Source organism: Nelumbo lutea, chromosome 2, assembly GCF_056320005.1.
Source record: "Nelumbo lutea isolate HS-2025 chromosome 2, American lotus-T2T, whole genome shotgun sequence".
NCBI lineage: Eukaryota > Viridiplantae > Streptophyta > Magnoliopsida > Proteales > Nelumbonaceae > Nelumbo > Nelumbo lutea.
The window spans coordinates 13,457,576-13,480,180 of record NC_142685.1 but is presented as its reverse complement, the minus strand read 5'-3'; the positions used below and the strand labels follow the sequence as shown (position 1 = coordinate 13,480,180).

Genomic DNA, 22,605 nt, shown 5'->3' with positions numbered 1-22,605 from the left:
TTATTAGTTTTCCAGGCTCACTAGTTTGACATGCAGGAAAAAATGAGAGCTGCACAGTCCAAATTTATGGAAAACCTTAACTCCACAGCTAGTGATGCAATGGATGTTTCAAAATCTGATGAAAAGCTCTCTGTCTCTGGTGATGGTTACACATCTGAAGAGTTAGCTCCAGTTATTTGTTCGCTTTGCCGCGATCCAGATTCTAAGAGCCCTGTATCTTACTTGATTTTTCTCCAGGTAAGTTTATTTGGTGGATTTTTCCAATTGTTGGCCCTTTAGAAGAGCGGTTTCTGAAACACTTGGTAGTCTTGGTTATTATTTTTAGTATTAGTGGATTAATACTACTTTCCTTTTGTATCTTTGAATGTGTTCAAATGTCTCTAACTTGTTATTCTTGTCTTTGCAACAAGAAATCTAGACTTGCAAGTTTTGTTGAGAGAGGACCTCCATCATGGGAACAAGTTCATGAATCAGACAAGCACTGTCATATTGCCAAAAATGAGGTGATTGATGCATTTAGTAGTACATTGTCCTATGTAGTTCAGAAATCATTTCATCTTCTCACTTGGTGCAGTTTCTTCAGGATGAAGTGAATGAGTCTGCATTCGATGTGCAATCCAGTGAGGCTGATGCTTTCATGGATTTCATTAAGGCCCGGCTTCTAGCTCCAAGAAATATTCAACAGCCAAGTACATCTCATGATACAAATATGAGTTCTGCATCTTCCCTTGAGATGATGGAAGAAGACGTCTATAATTCTATTCAAAGGGATGCATGCACTGTCCTTTCATATCCAAAAGTCATGGAGGATGATCAGCATTTTTCAACCTCACATGCCGGGCATTTAACAAGAAGCAGATATGCTGAGTCCTCTTTGCTTGCAAAATATATAACATCCCTTTCAGCTGAGGCATCAGAAACTACTGCTGCATTCAGAAATGCTCACTCTCATAATGAAAATTCATTTACTAGGTCAACAGTTTACTTGGCTGCATTTGATGGATTTGGTCCTTCAGATTGTGATGGAATTCATATATCATCATGTGGGCATGCTGTGCATCAGGAGTGTCGTGAGCGTTACTTATCATCCCTTAGGGAAAGGTAAGTTTCTTTAGCAAACTGGTATCTTTCCCCTTGAACCAGTTGGGAGGAGTACTTTATTTTTACCCTTCTGATATTGGAGATCATGCATCCTTTAACAGCTCATTCCATGTCTGATATTCTGTGTGTTATGTATTTTAAACAGCAGTCTTTGATTTGGTTATGTGCTTGCTATAATTTTTTTCTGCCTTCATAGCTTGTAAGTTATGTACTTCCGTTCAATCCACAGGGGGGGGCTTAACATTTTATTTGTATCCAGTTCATAAATAATAAGGTTCATGGTTGACAATTTAAAAAGCTATTATCAATTAAAAGACTATTAAAAAAGGTGTTCTATGTGTAGCATGACGTCTTCCACTACCACTGGCTGTACTCATTTGTTTCTGTATTTCTTAGATTTGAAGATTTAGAGGATCTGCTTATTTCACCATAATCATCATCACCCATGCCTTATCCCAATTATATAGGGTCGGCTACATGAATCCTGTTTTGCCAATCCATTTTATTTAAATTCATATCCGCTGCTAAATTATTAGTTCTTATATCTTTTCTTACTACTTACCCTTGTCCTTTTTGGTCTACCCTGAGCTCTTCTAGCCCCTTTAATGTGTAACAAATCACTTCTAACTGGGGCAGTTGGTGGTCTTCTATGCACGTGCCCAGACCATCTTAGTCTACAATCTCTCATTTTATCACCTATTGGAGCTATTCCTAGGTTCCTATGGACTTCATTCCTAATCCTATCCTTTCCAGCATAGTTCTCATGGCACCAAGGTGAAGCTAGGCGACAAGGGGTGCTTGGTCACCTAGTCGCCTAGGCGATGGATTTTTTTAAGTAAAAACATATATCCTAGGGTAGATCCTTAGGTTCCATAACCATACTTCCTTAATAATTATCCATAATTCTCATAAGAAAAGTATAAACTTCATGTTGAAGTCTAGAAAATCAACATATTCATGAGAAGAAAAAGAAGAAAGAAAAAGAAAATATATAGATATATATATATATGTATATATATATGGGCTAAAACCCTATTTTTGTTATGGAAAAAGAAAAGAAAAGGTTGAAAAAGAAGAAGAAGAAGAAGAAGAAGAAGATGAAGAGGAAGATGTTGAAGAAAAGAAGAAAATGTGTTGATTAGACAAAATTAAGTTCTTCCTTGTTGGTTCAGGTTTTGAAGTCTTCGAGGGTTCAATACAGCAGTTAGCAATGCCTATGTTTATTAAACCCTAAAAAAATAAGAAAACAATAAAATAAAATTAGTATATAACACACAAGATGATTATTTTAGTTTAGTAATGCCTATTTTATAAGTATAATCTAAAAAAACTGAGAATGTAATAGCATTTTATAACATAGTATACAAAACTGCTTAGCGTTTGAGTGAGGCGAGCCTCAAGAGTGCTTTGTTGCCTTGACAACTATGCTTTCTAGCTTTCCCACTCATCCATCTTTGCATTCACATTTCTGTCACATTCATGGTTTCAGGGATGCAATTTGGTTAGGGAAGGAAATCTGAGGCTATTATGGACTAGGTTTCTGTTTTATATGTTCAGGACTTGCTATGATGTTAGGGCTGAATCCAAAATTTCAATCCTTTTTGGTCTTCGAATGAGTCTGATGTGAATCCGAATGTATGTCTCAAGGTGACAAAACAAGTTTGACAAACTTCACCTGCCCCATGGATTACATGTCTTAACATTTTCCCCTTCCATTACTTATCTATACTCAACCATGGCACCTTGAGAGCCACATTGTAATTGCACCTGCACAGGCTCTAGAAAATGAAGATTAGTATATAAATACATTACAATTTATTTGTAGCATGTATCCATTTAATTACTGATTTTTTTTTTACTTGCAAAGGAGAAAAGGATTTTGCTTACTTTCTGAACTGCAAAAGCCTGAAGAATATTTTATATGCATAAGATATATAATATCTCTATGAATAGTTCAACTTTAAGAATTACTGTACTTCATCTGGTTGATTTTTGTATCATGATGCCATTTTCTGTGGATTAAGTGAATAAATTTTCTATTTAGAAGATTTCCTAGTACATTATATGCTCAGAAAGTGAGTTCTAAAATTATGCTCTAAAATTATGCTCTAAATTGTTCGTATAGATATCTTAGGAGAATTGTCTTCGAAGGTGGTCACATTGTGGATTTGGATCAGGTACATGTTTTCTCTTTACTGTGTTATTTCCTTCACCAAATATAATGGTTATTTATTGTACCATGTTTCTCTATTTTTGTTATTTTCAGGGAGAATTCCTATGTCCTGTTTGCCGCCGACTTGCAAATTCAGTCTTACCCGCATTCCCTGATTATCGTGGCAATGTTAGGGAGCGGATGATGTCATCAAACCTTAGTTCAACAGAAACTACTGGTTTGTCAATCATATCATGTTTAGAAACGAATGTTCTTCTTATTCAACAAGCTGTATCTCTCCTTCAAAGTGCGGCCAATATGGTTGGGAAAAGCAGCACTGTAAAAGCCTTCTCATCGCAGCGTGGCAAAAGGATGAGACCAACTCTAGAACCTGTTTTCAACTCTCTCTGTAAAATGTATTCTCCTGATGGACATGACAAGTTCTCAGCATCTAGCAGAGTAATCCATTCAATGATTTTGTGGGATACTCTTAAATACGCTCTCATATCTGCAGAAATTGCTGCTCGAGGTGGAAGATCTTACATGTATGCAGGAAGCTCAACCCTCGGGCTTATACCTTTATATAACGAACTTGAATCTTCTACTAGATTTATATTGTCCTTATTGCTCCAAGTTGTCCAGAGAACTCGGAGTGACAATTTTCTTCAGGTGCTTCTGAGGTTTAGAGGGGTTCAACTTATGGCAGAATCTATTTGCTCTGGTGTCTCCATAAATGAATTTTCTGCTAGCTCAGGTAGTAGAAGAGGTATGATTTTGTTTGATTCCTTTTGTCTCTTGACATCTGCTAATGTGAAGAAGTATCATTGATGTTATTTATTTTTCAACTTTCAATACTGCTGAAGCCCATTGGTTAGTGTGCCATATGCTTTAATCATGTATGTACTCTTTATATTGTTTACTGCCTGCATCAGTTCGTTCTACATAGAGCCAATGTGGTATTATGCCTGTGTTTGGTTACCTTTTTCCTTCTATAGGAGCAGTATCCTGTATCTGAAACATCAGTCTGCAGTTCTACCATTGATATGTTAGATTGGTTCTTGTTAACAGGTGTATTATATGTACTGTACACAGTCTTAGTACCCGCAGGGGTATTTTAGTAATTATGTAGTCACATTGGTATGTACGGCCAGAACAGTATAAATAGAAAGCTTCACTCGATTGAAGCTAAGTTTTTTGATTGAGGCCTTAACTCAACTGCCTCTTATTCTTCTTCCTCTTCTCTTTCTTCTTCTTCTTTCTTTTCTTCTTCTTCTTCTTGGTCTCCTGCTCAACATGGTATCAGAGCAGGTCTGTCCAGGCCTGCTGCGAAGGAGCTATATTTGCTGAGGTTTCTCTCCACTGCTGCTGAGGAGCTATGGTTCTGATGCTTGAAGACAAGGAAGAGGAAGCTTCTCTAGTGCTGCGGTTAGTCTCCACTGCCGAGTAGGGCTCTGCTACAAGTAAGCTGACTGTTCAACTTCTTAGCACAGAAAAAGGGTTCGGCTACATGTATGTTTGCTGGTAACTGAGGTTGCTTTGGCTAAGAGGACTGTAAAAACTATATCAGATGTTTGAAGGAAGGCTGTGCTGCCTATTGCTGAAGGGAAGTTCGAGTCTTGACTGTGCTGCCTATTGCTGGTACTAAGAAAAAAAGGGTTCGGCTACAGTATCAGGTGCTGGTACTGAACTGTATTTTTTTTTTTTTTTCTGTTTATGGCTTCTTGCATGACTGTTAATGTCCCAAAATCTGAGTAGGGACTGTTCACCTTCCTCACGATTGTTTGTTGCAGTAGTCTGCTCCCTAAGGGACTGTTGATGAACCCTAGAACTTGAAGTGACTGTTCGGCTGCCCTGGAAAGAGGATATCAGCCGATTAGGTGTGGTGAATCACCATTTGTATTGCTGTTCCTACTGTGTGTTCTTTTTGCTGAAGAAGCTGTATCAAAGTTGTGAACTGTAGGTCATTCAGACCTGGTTGCACTGCATGTGTAGTTCGTACATTGTTCTATGGACTCCTACACAGTGTAGGTCATAAACCCTAGTACTGCAGCTGCAATGTTTGTGCTTGGTTCTCTATGAAGCCGAAAATCAGCAAGTGTCTAGTTGTGGACTGTTGCAGCTTTGTAAGACTGTGCATTGGTTTTGTGTACTTCTAAACTGAGAATCATGAGTAGTGAAGATTCAGCTACATCCGGAATCTCCACAATGCTGAATGGAATGAGTGGGAACAATGACCTATCCTTCCCTATGGCTGTTGTTCTTCTTGACGGGTTAAACTACCTAGAGTGGTCAAGGGGGATCAAACTATACATAACTGCAAGGGGAAAAGTAGGCTACATAAATGGAAGAATCAAAGAACAACCCTCTAGAAATGCAGAACATGATAGATGGGATCAGGAGAACAGTATGGTCATGTCATGGCTGTTGATCTCCATGCAACCGCAAATAAGGAAAAACTTCATGCGGGCTGAAACTGCAAATGAGATATGGGATCAGGCAAAGTCCACATATTCTGAACTTCGACACTATGCCAAAATTTATCAACTGCAAGCAGCTTCATCTACTTGTAAACAGGGGGAGGGGAGTTTATCAGTTTATTACTCTAACCTAACAACTGTTTGGAAGGAGCTGGACCATTACCAGAATATTGAGTGGAAGTATGAGGAAGATGCAAAATTGTATAAGAAACTTGTCTCACAGCCAAGGGTGTTTGCCTTTTTACATGGTCTCAATCCTATCTATGAACCCATTAGAGTACAAATTTTGAGTTCTAAGGATCTTCCTTCAATTCAGGAGGTCTATGCTCTTGTCCAATCTGAAGAGAGCAGAAGGAACTTGATGGACAGCACCGGAGGGGATGCAATTGTGTTGGTGGCAAAGGGGGGTCCCTCTACTAGTGGAGGACCTTCTTTCAAGAGGGGATTTCCAGAAGAAAGCAGAAGATAAGGAAAAATTGTGGTGCACTAATTGTCAGAAGCCCTGGCATACCAAAGATACCTGTTGGGACCTCCATGGGAAACCGAAGTGGGCTCAGGATTTACCTAAGAAGCAAGGTTCGGATGGTAGTAGAAGACCCGAGCAGCAAGGTACCAAGAAACACCACATGGCCAATATGGTTACTCGGGAGAATCAGCCCTCCACCTCCACTGTGACTCAAACACCACATGGCCAACATAACTACTATGGATCCGACCCAAGGGAGGATATTGTCAACTCCTTCCGTGACCATTTGGAGCTTTCCATGTTGCTTCTCACGACCTTGACTCTCTATGGATCATTGATTCTGGAGCGTCAAAACACATGACTGGTATGCCCTCTTTCTTTCAAACTTATCACCCTCTTTTCGGAAGAGATAAAGTGAGAGTAGCTGATGAATCATACTCTCCCATAGCTGGTCAAGGAACTCTATCTCTTCCCCTTGGCCTTACTCTTTCTAATGTTCTTCATGTTCCAAAATTTCCTATGAATTTGTTTTCAATCAGTAGTGTTACAAATTCCTTAAACTGTTCTGTGACTTTTTCCCCTTCCTATTGTGTGATTCAGGATCTGGCCTCGGGGAAGAAGATTGGTAGGGGTCGTATGGTTGATGGACTCTATATGTTGGAGAATACGGCTAGTCTTCTTGTTACAGAGTCTACGAGTCAGTTCAGAAAGAGTAAAATGTATTTATGGCATTGTCGTTGGGGTCACTTGTCTTTTGAGTCCTTGAAAGTTGTTTTTCCAGAACTGTGTAAGTTCGTGTCTGTTTCTAATTTTTCTTGTCAAACGTGTCAGTTAAGCAAGCATTGTAGAACTCAATTTCCTCAAAGAAATAGTAAATCTGAGTTTCCTTTTCACATTGTACATTTTGATGTGTGGGGCCCTGTTACTTTACCTTCTGAGAGTGGCTACAAGTACTTCATTACCTTCATTGATGATTACTCCAGATACATTTGGGTATATCCAATGCGAACCCGTGAGGAAGTACCAAAAAATATCCAAGACTTTCAGCGGATGGTCTTCACCCAATTTTAGACCAAAATCCAAATATTCCAATCAGACAATGCAAAAGAATTTTTTCATAGTGACCTCACGAAGTTCTTTGCTTCTCATGGCTCACTTCACCGGAGCTCTTGTGCCTGCACACCACAACAAAATGGTGTGGCTGAACGGAAGAACCGACACCTTCTTGAAGTGGCATGGGGTTTACTACTCCACATGAATGTTCCCAAACATTTTTGGCTTGAGGCTGTTCTTTGTTCTACATACCTCATTAACCGAATGCCCTCCCGTTGGTTAGAGTACAAAGCCCCACATCAGCTTCTCTTCCCTAAATCCCCTCTTCTTTCTATCCCTCCTCGAGTTTTTGGTTGTTAGTGTTTTGTCCAAAACCTATCTCCCACCTGGGGGAAATTGGACTCTCGTGCTATTTCGTGCGTATTTCTTGGCTACTCATTCTCTCTAAAAGGGTATTGCTGCTTTGATCCTGTTTCTCGGAAATTCTCTGTCTCCATGGATGTTACCTTCTTTGAGGATGAGCCCTTCTTTCCTGTTTCTCCTCAGGGGGAATGTAGGTATGAGGAGAAATTGGTTCAACTTCCTCCTCTGCCTACTCCTCCTTCTCCCCCCTCTCCCTCTGATCCTCCTCCTTTCCATGTTTTTTCTCGTCGTTGTAAAGGCCAACCAGATTCAAGAGCTGTGGAGAATCCAGAAGCCGTGCTTCAAATGCCATCAAATTCCTTGGGGGAAGATCATGCTCATTCAGGTAACATGACTCCCAACCTCCTTGTTGCTAATGATCTTGACCTTCCCATTGCCCACAGGAAAGGTGTTAGGTCGTGCACCACTAAACACCCCATTTCCAACTTTGTTTCCTATGAGAACATCTCACCTTTATTTCGTGCCTTTCTTACCTCCATTGACAGTATCCCTATTCCCAAGAATGTGGCAGAAGCACTCTCAGTACTAGAATGGACAAATGCCATGAAGGAAGAAATTGATGCTCTCCATAAGAATGGCACGTGGGAACTCGTTGATCTCCCTAAGGGAAAGGATCCAGTTGGATGTAAATGGGTATTCACTGTTAAGCATGGGGCTGATGGAACCGTGGAGAGGTATAAAGCTCGTTTGGTGGCAAAGGGTTTTACTCAAGTATATGGGGTTGGTTATGTAGAAACCTTTGCCCCTGTAGCCAAAATGAACTCTATTAGAGTCCTTTTTTCTCTTGCTGCCAATCTGAATTGGGATTTACATCAGCTCGACATCAAGAATGCCTTCTTGAATGGTGACCTTGAAGAGGAAGTTTATATGGTTCAACCCCCCGGTTTTTTGGCTCAAGGAAGTGAACAAAAGGTGTGCAAGTTGAAGAAGTCTTTATATGGGCTGAAGCAATCACCAAGAGCTTGGTTCAGCAGATTTCATACTGCAGTTCAGCAGAGGGGATACAAGCAATGTCAGTCAGATCACACACTGTTTGTAAAAAGAGTAGAAGGTAAGATGGCTGCCCTAATAGTATATGTGGATGACATAATTGTTACTAGTGATTAGAAGGATGAAATTCAAAGTTTGAAGGGCTTCCTTGCTACTCAATTTGAAGTGAAAGATCTAGGACCCGCCAAATACTTCCTTGGGATTGAGGTTGCCCGATCAAAAAAGGGTATCTTCATTTCCCAAAGGAAATATGTCCTAGATTTGCTTAAGGACATGGAAAGATTGGGGTTAAACCAGCTGACTCTCCTATTGACCCCAACCATAAGTTAAGTGACAGCCAAGGTGAACCACTTAAGGATGTGAAGCAATTTCAGAGGCTTGTAGGGAGATTGTTGTACCTTTCTATGACTCATCCAGACATAGCATATGCTGTTGGTGTCCTCAATCAATTCATGCATGCACCTAGGTCACCCCATCTTGAAGCAGCGGAGAGAGTTCTACGGTATCTTAAGAAGTTCCCGGGTGCTGGTTTATTATTCCAGAAACATGGACACTTGAGGGTTGAAATTTACACAAATGCGGATTGGGCTGGATCTCAAAGTGACAAAAGGTCTACTAGTGGTTACTGCACCTTTGTAGGAGGGAACCTTGTTACTTGGAGGAGTAAGAAGCAAACTGTGGTAGCTAGATCCAGTGCTGAAGCTGAGTACCGTGCAATGGCACACAGAGTAGCCGAAGGTATGTGTATAAAGAATCTATTGGAAGAGTTGGGGTTTCCAGTTGGTAAACCCATGACTCTACTCTGTGACAACAAGGCTGCTATCAGTATCGTTGCCAACCCGGTACTACATGATAGAACAAAGCACATTGAAGTGGACAAGCATTTTATCAGAGAGAAAATCATCACAGGCGAAGTATGCACTCCATACATCAGCTCTGAAGACCAACTAGCAGACTTATTTACAAAAGGGCTAAACCACTCTAGACATCAAGGTCTTTGTGACAAGTTGGGCATGATTGATATCTATGCCCCAACTTGAGGGGGAGTGTTAACAGGTGTTTTATATGTACTGTACACAGTCTTAGTACCCGTAGGGGTATTTTCGTAATTATGTAGTCACATTGGAATGTATGGCCAGAACAGTATAAATAGAAAACTTCACTCGACTGAAGCTAAGTTTTTTGATTGAGGCCTTAACTCAGCTGCCTCTTAGTCTTCTTCCTCTTCTCCTTCTTCTTCTTCTTCTTTCTTTTCTTCTTCTTCTTGGTCTCCTGCTCAACAGTTCTCATGATGGTAGGTTCATGGTAAAATGATGCATGTAGGCCTGTAAATGGAGCAAATTTGAATCGAATCAGACCAAATTTGAATTCAAAAATAATTATTCGAATTCGATTCGATATTTGACGAATATTTAAAATTACAAACCAAATTCGAATTCGATTATATAATCGAATATTTGATGTGATTCGAATTCAACTAATTCCTTGCATTTACACTGAAAATACCAACTTTGAAACTAGACGAAGAAACAATCTCTGTAATGATATGCCATGTGAATGACAAAGATAGACAAATAACAAGAAATGAAAGAGAACAAAAAACCTATAAAAATCTAAAACAATTGACAAAGAAATAAAATGAGTGGGATAAACAAGTTTCTTGTGAATCTATGACCTACGATTTGTAAACACTGTAGAATGAGCTATACAATGACTCACCCATGTCTGGATGTTGCTTATCCGAAAGACCAAGTTGGGGTCCCCCAAATGACTCATCTCTGCCATAGACCTTTGCAGTTCATCGGCCGAGTCTCCAATGGTCTTGGTGCTGTCTTGTATTGCTGCAGCCTTTGTAGGCTTCATTCCGTGGATTTTTGGTAGCTCTGTTATCATGGTTGAAGTGGAGTGAGCGTTTGTGAGGGAAACATTCAGGGTGGCGTTGACAAACGAGGACACTTGCATGGGTGGGTTCACTGGCAAAGCTGTGGACGGGAGGATCAAGACCACAGTAAGAGTCTGTATTTTGAACTGTGCCCAACTCACAAGCAATGCTCTATCGTCCTTCATCAATGAACTTGTCAAGACCTTACCTTAACACTCAAGCCATTAGAAGTTGAAGTTGAAACGTCCGACGTCCGAGCGATGTGAAGCCCCTTTGCGATTTCCGATTGTCTTTGATATTTGCTTCCTAAGTTTTCTTTTACAGAGTATAGTTGCAGGTAGAAACAAAGAAAGAGGAAAAATGCTTGAAAAGGGAAGGAGACGATGGAGGGAAAGCTTCGATAAATGGAAAAGTAGAAAAACATATAATATTAACATTCATATGAAAAAGTGACTTGCTTTTGGGTTTTGGACAGCAACATTTTTTTTTTTTAATTCTAAAATTTGTGGTGGTTCGGTATGAAAAAAATGATACTTGGTTTAGTTTTGTGTGTTGTTACAAATTTACATCATTTTTTTCTGACTTTATTGCATTGCTGATAGAAGTGGCATCTGCATAACAACTTAATCAAAAGCTTAGTTGTATAAATATTGAATAGTTTTGATTTTGCTTTCACTAGTTCTAATTGTTGCAATGGTTAAAATCTATTCACGTATTCTGGGAAAAAAATTTATATTCTGTACAGTGCTTTTTCCTCTTCCTCTCATGCCTTCTATTGATCTTACCATTGACATTATACTTGGCAGGTAGTATGTCATCTATCCTGAAACATGTTGACAAAGGAGTACCATATCCTGATATCCAGTTTTGGAAACGAGCTGCAGATCCTGTCCTTGCTCACGATCCTTTTTCATCGTTGATGTGGGTTCTTTTTTGCCTTCCATCCCCATTTCTAACATCCGTGGAATCTTTCTTTTCTCTTGTGCATCTCTTCTATGTTGTTTGTATAATTCAGGTCTGTTACAACACTCCAGAAACTATGGAAAATGTTGGATTTCTTAAGATTTTATTTTAGTCTGAATTTTTCTATATTGATCTTTTGTTTTGCAGGCAATACTTACATGTCATGGAAATCTTAATGAGGATATCAGTCAATTAGCAAAGGGAAACTGCCTGGTTAGTGACCTCTGCAAGATTAAGGGAGAATCTGTAGTTGTTCAAGATTACTTTGTCTCAAATCATATTGATTTGTCCTGCCATCCTAAAGATATGGTTCGCAGATATAGTTCTCCTTATTTGCGAAGGTGTGCATTGCTCTGGAAATTGCTAAGCTCTTCGATTCCAACACCATTCTCCGATAGATCTCATGGGTTGGGTGCATTATCTTCACATGTGAACAATGATTCATTGGAAAGCACTAGTGGCTTTCTCTTAGAACTTAAAGAGGTTGAAGAACTGGAGAACATGTTTAAGATTCCCTCTCTGGATGTTGTTTTCAGAGATGAAATGTTGCATGTTCTAGGTGTGAAATGGCTCAGTCATTTCTGCAAGGAGTTCCAGGGTTGTCGTTATGGACGCTCATTGCACTCTACTCCAGCTGTTCCATTTAAATTGATGAATCTCCCTCATGTTTATCAGGATCTTTTGCAGAGGTTAGTTTCAACATTGTTCTTGAAGATATGGAAGACTTATCACTTCCTTTTTACACTATTTAATCTCATTTTACTCTATCAGGTATATCAAAAGGCAGTGCCCTGATTGTGGAGGTGTTCAGGATGATCCTGCTCTATGCTTGCTATGTGGTAGACTGTGCTGTCCAGCATGGAAGCAATGCTGCAGGTTTCGTATATTGTTCTCTCTCTCTCTCTCTCTCTCTCTCTCTCTGTATATGCAACTTTGACATTTTTCATTGGCAATTCTTCAAGGGAACGCACGTGCCAAACTCATGCAATATCTTGTGGTGCTGGATTTGGAGTATTTCTCTTGATCAGGGTATGCTTTAAACATTAATTTGGTTCAGTTTTCTGGTCTACTTGAAGACATTTCTTGATAAAAGTCCTGGTTAGGTAAAACACAATGCTTTTTTGCTTCCTGAAAATGACTAATGATTATTGCTCTTGCAATAGAAAACAACAATCTTACTGCAAAGAAATGCACGGCAGTCATTTTGGCCCTCTCCTTACTTGGATGCCTTTGGTGAAGAAGTAAGTAGATTGATCTATAAGTGCTATTGTATATTATTAGTTTTTTAATGGGTAAATTGCATTATATATTTGTATTGGTGAATGGTGTCAAGTTCCACCAGATGTTTTGGTGAAACCTTTCACTGACAAAGATCGAGAAAACTAAGATTTGAGTTAGTTTTTATTGTTATTTTATTAATAAAAATGTGGCCCAGTCCTCTTTCTAAAAAATATTTTTGTAGAAATAAGCAGTGTTTTAAAAGGCGTGGGAGGCGTACGGTTGGAGGTGCGCTTCCAGGCGAGGCACTCCCAAAACGCCCTAAGGCGTATGCCAGAAGGCACTGACACCTTTGAGGCATACACCTCAGGTGCAAGAGGCGTACGCCTCATGCGCTTTTTTCATGAGGCGTGCTAGAAGCTTACGCCTCATGCACATCTTATATAAAAAGACAGAAAAAAAAAAAGAAAAATGAAAAGAAAGGGAAGAGACCAAATTGGTGTTGATCCCCTAATTGGTGTGTCCATTGTAAAGTTCAAAGTGAGGACTGTTACCACTTACTGATCTCTTGTTCCTTTGTTGCAGCTGTGGAGTTGGATTTTTGGGCTGTTGAGTGTAGGTGGAACCTGCTATCTGGTATTAGCTTGTTGTTTAGTCTGTCTATTGAGTGGCACACAAAGAGAGGGAGAACTATGTGGAAGTGTATCAGTGTAGCAATCTTGGGGACTGTTTGGGAAGAAAGAAATACTGGATTTTTTTTTCTGAAAAAGGAAAGAAGTGTTTCAGAAGTTAAGGATTGTGTTCTGACAAGGGCAATTCAGTGGTTAAAAACATTAAATCTATTTGATAGTTATTCCTTTGATGATCATTGGACGAGTTGGTTAGCAGTGACTAATACTTCTACCAAGAAGAACAGAGACCAAATTGGTGTTTATCCCCTAATTGGTGTGTCCGTTGTAAGGTTCAGAGTGAGAACTGTTACCACTTACTGATCTCTTGTTCCTTTGCTGTAGCTTTGTGGAATTGGATTTTTGGGCTGTTTGAGTGTAGGTGGAACTAGCCATCTGGTATTAGCTTGTTTAGTCTGTCTATTGAATGGCACACAAAGCGAAGGAGAACTATGTGGAAGTGTATCAGAGCAGCAATCTTGGGGACTGTTTGGGAAGAAAGTTAAGGGTTGTGTTCTGACAAGGGCAATTCAGTGGTTGAAAACATTAAATCTATTTGATAGTTCTTGACAATAAATCTGATTTAAATTTGAGAAAGTAGAGAAGAGAAGGAAAGAAGAGAAAAAGGAGAAGGAAGAAAGGAAGAAGAAAAAGTTTGGAGCAATAGAACAGTACTGGTGGCGCCAGCTTTTATCATATTATATAAGGCGGCAGAAATAAGAAGGGAAAAGACCCTTGTGCCCCTGCTGTAAGTGAGTACAATAATAAACATAACAGAAATAAAAAACACTTTAACTAGCCAAACAGACCCTAACACAAATAACTAAATTATTTCAACACTCCCCCTCAAGTTGGGGCATAGATGTCAATCATGCCCAACTTGTCACACAAATCATTGTGCCGCACATGATGAAGACCTTTGGTGAAGATATTTGCAAGTTGTTCTTCTGAGCTAACATATGGAGTACACACTTCTCCATTTACAAGTTTCTCTCTAATAAAGTGCTTGTCCACTTCAATGTGTTTCGTCCTATCATGCAGGACTGAATTAGCAGCAATATTGATGGAAGTTTTATTGTCACAATAGAGTGACATAGGATTGCTCACTGCAAAGCCCAGTTCACCTAACAGATTTCTTATCCACATGATTTTAGCAACCCCATGAGACATCGCTCTATATTCTGCTTTAGCACTAGATCTAGCCACCACACTTTGTTTTTTACTTCTCCATGTGACCAGGTTTCCTCCTACAAAGGCACAATACCCACTGGTAGACTTTCGGTCATCGACTGCCCCTGCCCAATCAGCATTAGTATATACTTCCACCTTAAGTGACCATGTTTTTGGAACAGCAAACCAGCTTCGGGAAACTTCTTGAGGTATCTAAGGATCCTCTCTATAGCTTCAAAGTGAGTTGTCCTACATGAACTGACCCAGCTCCGGGAAACTTCTTGAGGTATCTAAGGATCCTCTCTATAGCTTCAAAGTGAGTTGTCCTACATGAACTGACCCAGCTCCGGGAAACTTATTGAGGTATCTAAGGATCCTCTCTATAGCTTCGAAGTGAGTTGTCCTACATGAACTGACTAAGGACACCCACTGCATAAGCAATATCAGGCCTGGTCATAGACAAATACAAGAGTCTCCCTACGAGTCTCTGGAACTTCTTCACATCTTTCAAAAACTCTCCCTGACTGTCTCCCAGATGATGATTAGATTCAATTGGTTTTACCCCCAACTTGCTTGTATCTTCTAGTAGATCTAGTACATATTTTCGTTGGGAAATAAAGATGCCCTTGTGAGAGCGGGCAACTTCAATTCCAAGGAAATAGCGTAAGGGGCCTAGATCTTTCACCTCAAATGGAGTGGCTAAGAATTTTTTTAGTCTCCGTATTTCAGCCTCCCAATCTCCTGTGATCACTATGTCATCCACATACACAATAAGAGCTGCAATTCTCCCTTCAACTCTTTTCACAAATAGAGTGTGATCTGATTGGCATTGTTTGAACCCCATTTGTTGAACTGCTAAATGGAACTTACTAAACCTAGCCCGAGGTGATTGTTTCAACCCATATAAAGATTTTTTTAACCCGCACACCTTTTGTTCACTGCCTTTGCCACAGAAACCTGGAGGTTGGGTCATGTACACTTCCTCTTCCAAGTCACCATTCAAGAAGGCATTTTTGATGTTCAATTGGTGAAGTTCCCAATCAAGATTTGCTGCCAATGAAAGAAGGATCCTGATAGAGTTCATCTTGGTTACTGGAGCAAAAGTCTCTGCATAGTCCACTCCATATACCTATGTAAAACCTCTTGCTACCAGTCTAGCCTTGTACCTTTCAACAGTTCCATCAGCCTTGTGTTTCACTGTGAACACCCACTTGCAACCCACTGGTTCCTTTTTTTAGGAAGGTCCACCAACTCCTAAGTGCCATTTTTGTGTAATGCATCAATTTCTTCCTGCATTGCATCTGTCCACATTCTTAGGAAGTGTACATGATCTCCGTGAGATCACTATGGAAATATTCCTTCGCATTGTCCGATTGGAAGATATGGATTTCCGTTTGGAACTGAGTGAACACCATGCGTTGAAAGTCTTTCACAATTTTTGGCACTTCATCCCGAGATCGCATAGGGTAAACCCAATTGTATCTAGAGTAATCATCAATCAAGGTAATGAAGTACTTATATCCAGCCTCAGTGGGTAGAGTAATAGGGCCCCAAACATCAGAATAAACAATATGAAATGGAAATTCAGATCTTATTTCTCAAAGGTAAAGAACTTCTATAATGCTTACTCAATTGACATGTCTGACACTGTAATTGACTCACTGACAAGGACTCAAACAACTTTGGGAAAATAACTTTTAATGACTCAAAAGAAAGATGACCTAGACGACTATGCCATAAATAGGCTTGACTCTCACTTGACAAACTCATGGACTCTGTAGCCACAAGACTAGCTTTATTCTCCAACACGTAGAAACCATCCACCATGCTTCCTCTACCAATCGTCTTCCTTAGGCCAAATCCTGAAACACACATGAAGATGGAAAAAAAGTGACTGAATAGTTCGAGTGAGTTATACTACTAATGGATAACAAATTAATAGGTAATTTTGAAACATGCAGTAGTACATTAGAAAGGGTAAGGCCGAGTGGGAGAGGTATGGTACCTTGGCCAGCTATGGTAGAGAAAAAACCATCAGCTAGTCTCACCTTCTCTCTCCCAGAGAGAAGGTTAGATGTCAGAGAGAAGGTTAGATGTCTGAAATAAATTTGACTTACCGGTTATGTGGTTTGATGCTCCGGAGTCGATAACCCAAGGAGAATCAGTGGTATGAGATGACACATGGAAGGCAATGGCAGTGTTACCTGATGTAGACGCGAAAGAGGTAGAGGGAATAGGACCAGAATCCATATGGCGGAGAGTCCTACCATACAATTCCAAATGGTCACGAAAGGAGTTGATAATTTCTTCCTTAGGGTCAGAACTAGGATGCCTCTCCTGAGTTACCAATGGACTAGTCTTTGTTGACGCCATATTAGCTGAGTTATACTTTTTCTTATTCTGTTGGCTTGGTTTCTTGCCCTAATCAGGTGTTGACTTCTTACCCAAATCCTGTGCCCATTTAGGTTTTCCATGGAGATCCTAACATGTATCTCTCGTGTGTCATGTCTTCTGGCAGTGAGTGCACCAAAGTTTACTCTTATCATCTGTTCTTTTCTGAGAGTCACCTTTCTTAAAAGCACCTCTGACATTTGTATCTGAATTTTCCCGGACAGCTAGGGCAACTGACTCCCCCTCTACACAATTCATCACACTTCTTCTACTCTCTTCTGACTGCACTAAGGCATACACCTCCTGAACTGATGGACTTATATGAAGGATTCAGCCCTAGGAGAAAGGCAAAGACCCGTTGCTGAGATACAAGTGACTTATATGCCTTTGCATCTTCATCACACTTCCAATTCACATTCTGGTAGTGATCAAGTTCTTTCCATATCGATGTCAAATCAGAATAGTACATCGAGAGACTCCTCTCCCCCCTGCTTGCAAGTAGAGGATTTAGCTTGCAGTTGATATATCTTGGCATAGTGTCTCTGCTCTGAATAGGTGGACTTTGCTTGTTCCCATATCTCACAGGCAGTTTCAGCCCACATAAAAGTCTTCCTTACCTGTGGCAGCATGGAAACCAAGAGCCATGACATCATCATACTATTCTCTTGGTTCCACCTATCATATTCAGCACTTCCGTATTTCGGTTCCTTCACTCTCCCATTGATGTATCCTATTTTCCCCCTAGCAGTGATGTAGAGTTTTATTCCCCTAGACCACTCAAGGTAGTTCAGACCATCAAAGGGAATAACAGCCATGGGGAAACTCATATCCATTCCCCCACTCACTCCATTGTTGCTTCTTGGAATCTCTGAAGTAGCAGAATTCTCAGACAACATGGAAAGCACAAGTTTTTTTTATCTAAACTCTCAACTTAGGATCCCTCCTTATATCGACAAAAAACTCCATACACAACAATTCAGTTCTGGACTTAATCTGAGCACAAAAAAACAAACAGCACCAACTTCCAAAGAAGAACTATGACGAGACTGATTTCACCACAGCATTAATCAATAACGTGTAAGTTCCACCACAGCATTAATCAATAAGAGAGATCCTAACACATGAAATCAGACTAGCGAGCAGAGAAAATAGGTCATCTACGACCTACAGTCACCTTTTCATAGGTACAGGATCACACGATCCAACAAATAACGGATATAACCCTCACAAAAGTCTGACGACATTTACAGGATCACACGATCCAACAAATAAAAAGATATAACCCTCACAAAAGTCTGCCGACATTCAGTGGTTTGGATTCATTCGCTCTCCACTTGGTACATGACCAAGGAAAGAAATAAAGGAAGAAAGAAAAATTTGGGGTTGTACCAATTGCAGATCTGATTTGGTCAGCCCAGATTCAGTCCTCTGTTCCGCCTATGATTCAGCAACTTGAAGGGAGAAAACTTGATCGCCCAGATTCAACAGCCTTGCTCTGATACCATCTTGACAATAAATCTGATTTAAATATGAGAAAGTAGAGAAGAGAAGGAAAGAAGAGAGAAAGGAGAAGGAAGAAAAAGTTTGGAGCAATAGAACAGTACTGGCGGCGCCAACTTTTATTATATTATATAGGGCGGCAGAAATAAGAAGGGAAAAGACCCTTGTGCCGCTGCTGTAAGTGAGTACAATAACAGACATAACAGAAATAAAAAACGCTTTAACTAGCCAAACAGACCCTAACACAAATAACTAAATTATTTTAACAATAGTTATTCCTTTGATGATCATTGGAGGAGTTGGTTAGCAGTTGCTAATACTTCTACTAGGAAGAACAGACCTTTGGCACAGTGGATGGCAACTGGGGAGGAGTTTATTAAGCTGAACTTTGATGGGAGTAGCAGAGGTAACCCTGGACCTTCGGGTATAGGAGGAATTCTGGGAAATAAAGATGGTATTATCATCTCCTTATATTGAGGTCTTGTGGGTATGGGAGACTATAAGGGCTGAACTGCTTGCTTCTGTACAAGGAATCCATCTTGCAAACCAGCTAGGGATAGAACATTTGCTTGTTGAAGGGGACTCTGAGGTGGTGGTGGGATGGTTGCTGAATCTGGACTCTGTGATTTGGGGCTATAGAGATCTTTTAGAAAAAGTCAAATGGCTAAACAAGAAATATGATAGTCTAACTCGATGGCTGAGTCAATTGCTAAACAGGGGGTCTCTCAGGATTCTTTATTTTGGGCACCTTGTAATTATGCTCATCTGGTTTTGTAATGCTGTGATCAATCTTTAAGGAAAGATCGCATTTTGTGCCTCTCCTTGGGTTGCCTGTAACTCTAATTTACTGGATTAATAAAATGTTTATTCATTTATTAAAATAAAAAAGAAAAAAAAAACATTGAGCTGCTCCATAAAATTTTGTTGTTGACTTAGTAAGTTTTGGTGTAATACTGTGTGTGCACACTGTACATTCTTTCTATGTTGTAATCATGCTTGGGAAGTGGTATGTTTGGGAGGTCTCTCTCTCTCTATCTGGTGTTTCCACAAACATATTTCTTCTTCCGTGTTATTTGTCTGATTCCGGATCTGAAATACAGAAACCATTGAATCTGAGATATTCATCCCACCACTTGTTCTGAAAGTTGTAGTATTCCCTATCTGTCCTACATTAAGAACCACCAGGGATGCATTCATTCTTAATCTCCCTTAAAATCAGATGATCAATTGTGAGAATTTTTGAGATATGCTTGTCTAAATGAAAACACACCTTTGTTGCGATATAAAACATAACCCAATCTTGTTTCCACCTATCTTGGGGTCTTGGGAGGGGTAGACTGGATATGGACCTTACCTTGGGATTTATTTATTTATTTGTTTGGTCACACAAAGTGGGTGCTCTCAGACTTGAACCCGCATTCTCATGCTTGTCAGCCCAAGACCAAATCCAGTACCAAGGGAAATATACATTATTCCCTTCTGGCATTGCTCTAGAAAAGGACTAAACTGTAAATAGACCATTGGGATTTGGTTCCAAGCTCTGCTGCTCTCCCATCTGATGATTATCATTTAATTGCAATGACATCTGGGTTTTAGTATGTGTATGTGTATTTGTGTGTGTGTATCTGGGATTACTTCAAATCCCCTTAAGATGTTCCATACCGGTTCATTTAAGATATGAAGTCAACATTATGTGTTTTAAGAAATGTTATGTTATAAATGTCTTGTATCAGTAACACTATTAATAGTTAACATTTTAGTGTATATATGCATTGTAACAGCTATTTTGGTTACTGCTTTGGTCCATTATGACCTACTGCTTTGGGTAATCCTATTTCATATGGTTTAACTTATAAGTGCCACAATTACTATATTTGGTGTATATCATCATCTAAGCCTTGTTCAAACTATAAGGGTTTGACTACACAAATCCTTCTTTGCTATTCCTTTCTGTTCAGTGTGATTGTCTTACGTGCATTGTCTAAATTTCTTGTTGTAGGATCATGAAGTTGTAAGAGGGAAGCCACTGTATTTGAGTGAGGAACGCTATTCAGCTCTTACTTATATGGTAAGTAGATCATCTTTCCCTTGCATTTATGGTTTATTTTGACAATTTTGTGCTTCTGGAAACCAAACCTTGATGGTTTAAAGTTGAGCTCTTCGGAGCCACTACTTGGCTCGGCTGTTCAGATTCCAGCTACTTCAACTAGCAAATTGTTTACTTGAAGGATATACTCTCTCTCACAGATACATGCTTTGAGTGAAGGGGGACTTTTGAATGTGTTTGATTTTTCTTGTTTTGATGGTCAAATTGTATGCACTTATTTTATATTCAATTATTTGTGATCCTGCATGATAGGTGGCATCTCATGGCCTTGATCGGAGTTCTGAAGTCCTTCGTCAAACAACTATCGATATACCTTTCATTATTTAAGATTATTAAGAGAATATATTCAAGGCTCTCTATTGAGGCGGGATTTCAATCTTCAGCGGAGATGCTGGTTTCTGAGCATTTGGTGTGCATATTTCAAGGGTGAAATTGTGCCAGATCAACTAAGAATGGAGAGTGGATGTTCTGGTGCTGAAAAATCTACTTGTCTGTGTATTTTTAGCATAGCTCAGGCACATGGATCTGAGATTCTGGCGTCCTGGAAAAAAAAGCAGTGCTGTGCAGCATATTATGGTTAGTATGTTTGCCTTTCTCTTTTTTTGGTTTAATTAGCATTGGTATCCCCCACTTTTCCAATTTTGTTACAGGAGGCGTCCTTGTCGAAGAAGGCAATGGTGGCCAGCTATTTGACCATTACGGTCATCAAATAGGGGTAGCTATTTGTCTTCTAAATGGTGAGGTTTGATCACGTATGTCAAAATAGAGGGACAAGGAACAAGAATGGACGTTATCTTACGAGCAAAGATGGTTGATATGTCTGTAAGAATGTTTCCTCATTAGACCAATGAGATGATCCCACATAAAAAGGTGGCCCACCTCTGATTTTGAAGGAAACTTCAATTGTTGTGGGATCATCTCATTGACCACATTATGAAACACTCCTGCAGACGTGTGAGCTGAAATTAACTTGCCTAGAATACGTTTGTTTTGTTATCTGAAACTCTTCCATGGATTGACAGGTTCATAACTGCTTTGTTTTTTCCTCAAGGCTCTAGATTGTACAGTTCACTCTGGTTCAGTAAGAAATCAAGTTACAGTTTATGTTCTCTTGCCTAAAAAGGATATCCATAATTGGATAAAAACAAAAAAAAAAATGTAAATATATTCAGATTTTAAATTTGCTTTTACTGTACTTTAAATGTCTTGATTGGATTTAAAAGATCAAAACAAAATATTTGAACTACTTTTGTAAGTATTAACAGCACAATCTGATAGCAAGATTCAAATTTTCGAAATGTCCGTTATCAGGCATACTTACGAAACGTCCGGTATCAGGTGATGTATTATATTGGTCGGTTCCTCGAAAAACTGTTTTCAAGTCTTTTTAGTTTTTACAGTCTTCCTTTTTAAGTGATAAATAATAATTTTAACCCCCACCCCCAGGGTGAAAATATGAAAAAAAAAAAAGTGCATGTTCTGGACTTCTGGTGTATTGATACTTAGAACCTTGGGCTTGTCGCCTGCACAGAAACCAACTATCGGCGTAATTTGGGTTAAATATTTAATAAGTACCTCTTGAGTTTTTCGAAATTCACCGACTATATCATTGACATTTGAAAAATGATAGTATTCCAAGGGGCCGTTGCTGTTTTGTATGGACGGAAAGATGGAAAGTTTTTTAAACCATTAATCATTTTAAATTTTTAGAACGTTTTTAAAACTTAAAGGAATTTTCTTCTGTTTGAGCAAACCAAGAGGCAACAAATTCTTAATTCCTATAGCCGTCCCACCCAGGTCAAGAATATACCTATAGAATATGATAAAATTTTTTTTGATCCATAACAATAAATTGTGAAACTTTGTGCAACTTAAATTAAATTAGGGGGAGGTAAAATGTCTTGACTCCCCACTAACATGGAAGAAAATAAAAAATTAGCCCAAAGCAAAGATTTCCTATTCACCTCATGCTTGATTAAGCCATCGGCAAATGAATTAGCAATTTTCTTCATCCAGTTGTGCTACACCTCAATATCTTTATTGA

General features: G+C 39.4%; 1 protein-coding gene across 10 annotated transcripts in view; it reads left to right on the top strand.

Annotated features, from left to right (window-relative positions):
• The window catches only part of PRT6 (proteolysis 6), a 79,096-nt gene extending 57,237 nt beyond the window's left edge, over positions 1 to 21,859 (top strand). Inside the window, exons 7-21 of one of the 10 annotated variants that reach the window (XM_088970826.1) lie at positions 37 to 237; positions 411 to 503; positions 575 to 1,101; positions 3,227 to 3,278; positions 3,368 to 4,019; positions 4,562 to 4,713; positions 4,821 to 4,926; positions 11,351 to 11,559; positions 11,655 to 12,196; positions 12,279 to 12,383; positions 12,470 to 12,536; positions 12,671 to 12,748; positions 20,454 to 20,522; positions 20,814 to 21,137; positions 21,584 to 21,859. In XM_088970826.1, the coding sequence (XP_088826952.1) occupies positions 37 to 237; positions 411 to 503; positions 575 to 1,101; positions 3,227 to 3,278; positions 3,368 to 4,019; positions 4,562 to 4,638 (1,602 nt within the window). In that variant the 3' untranslated portion in view covers positions 4,639 to 4,713; positions 4,821 to 4,926; positions 11,351 to 11,559; ... (5 more) ...; positions 20,814 to 21,137; positions 21,584 to 21,859. Of the gene's footprint in view, positions 1 to 36; positions 238 to 410; positions 504 to 574; positions 1,102 to 3,226; positions 3,279 to 3,367; positions 4,020 to 4,556; positions 4,927 to 5,043; positions 5,177 to 11,350; positions 11,560 to 11,654; positions 12,197 to 12,278; positions 12,384 to 12,469; positions 12,537 to 12,670; positions 12,749 to 20,453; positions 20,523 to 20,813; positions 21,138 to 21,211; positions 21,299 to 21,583 lie in introns of those variants that run through there. The other 9 variants (XM_088970828.1, XM_088970822.1, XM_088970825.1 and 6 more) reach the window with 9 other exon arrangements.
• The last annotated feature ends 746 nt before the right edge of the window (positions 21,860 to 22,605 follow it).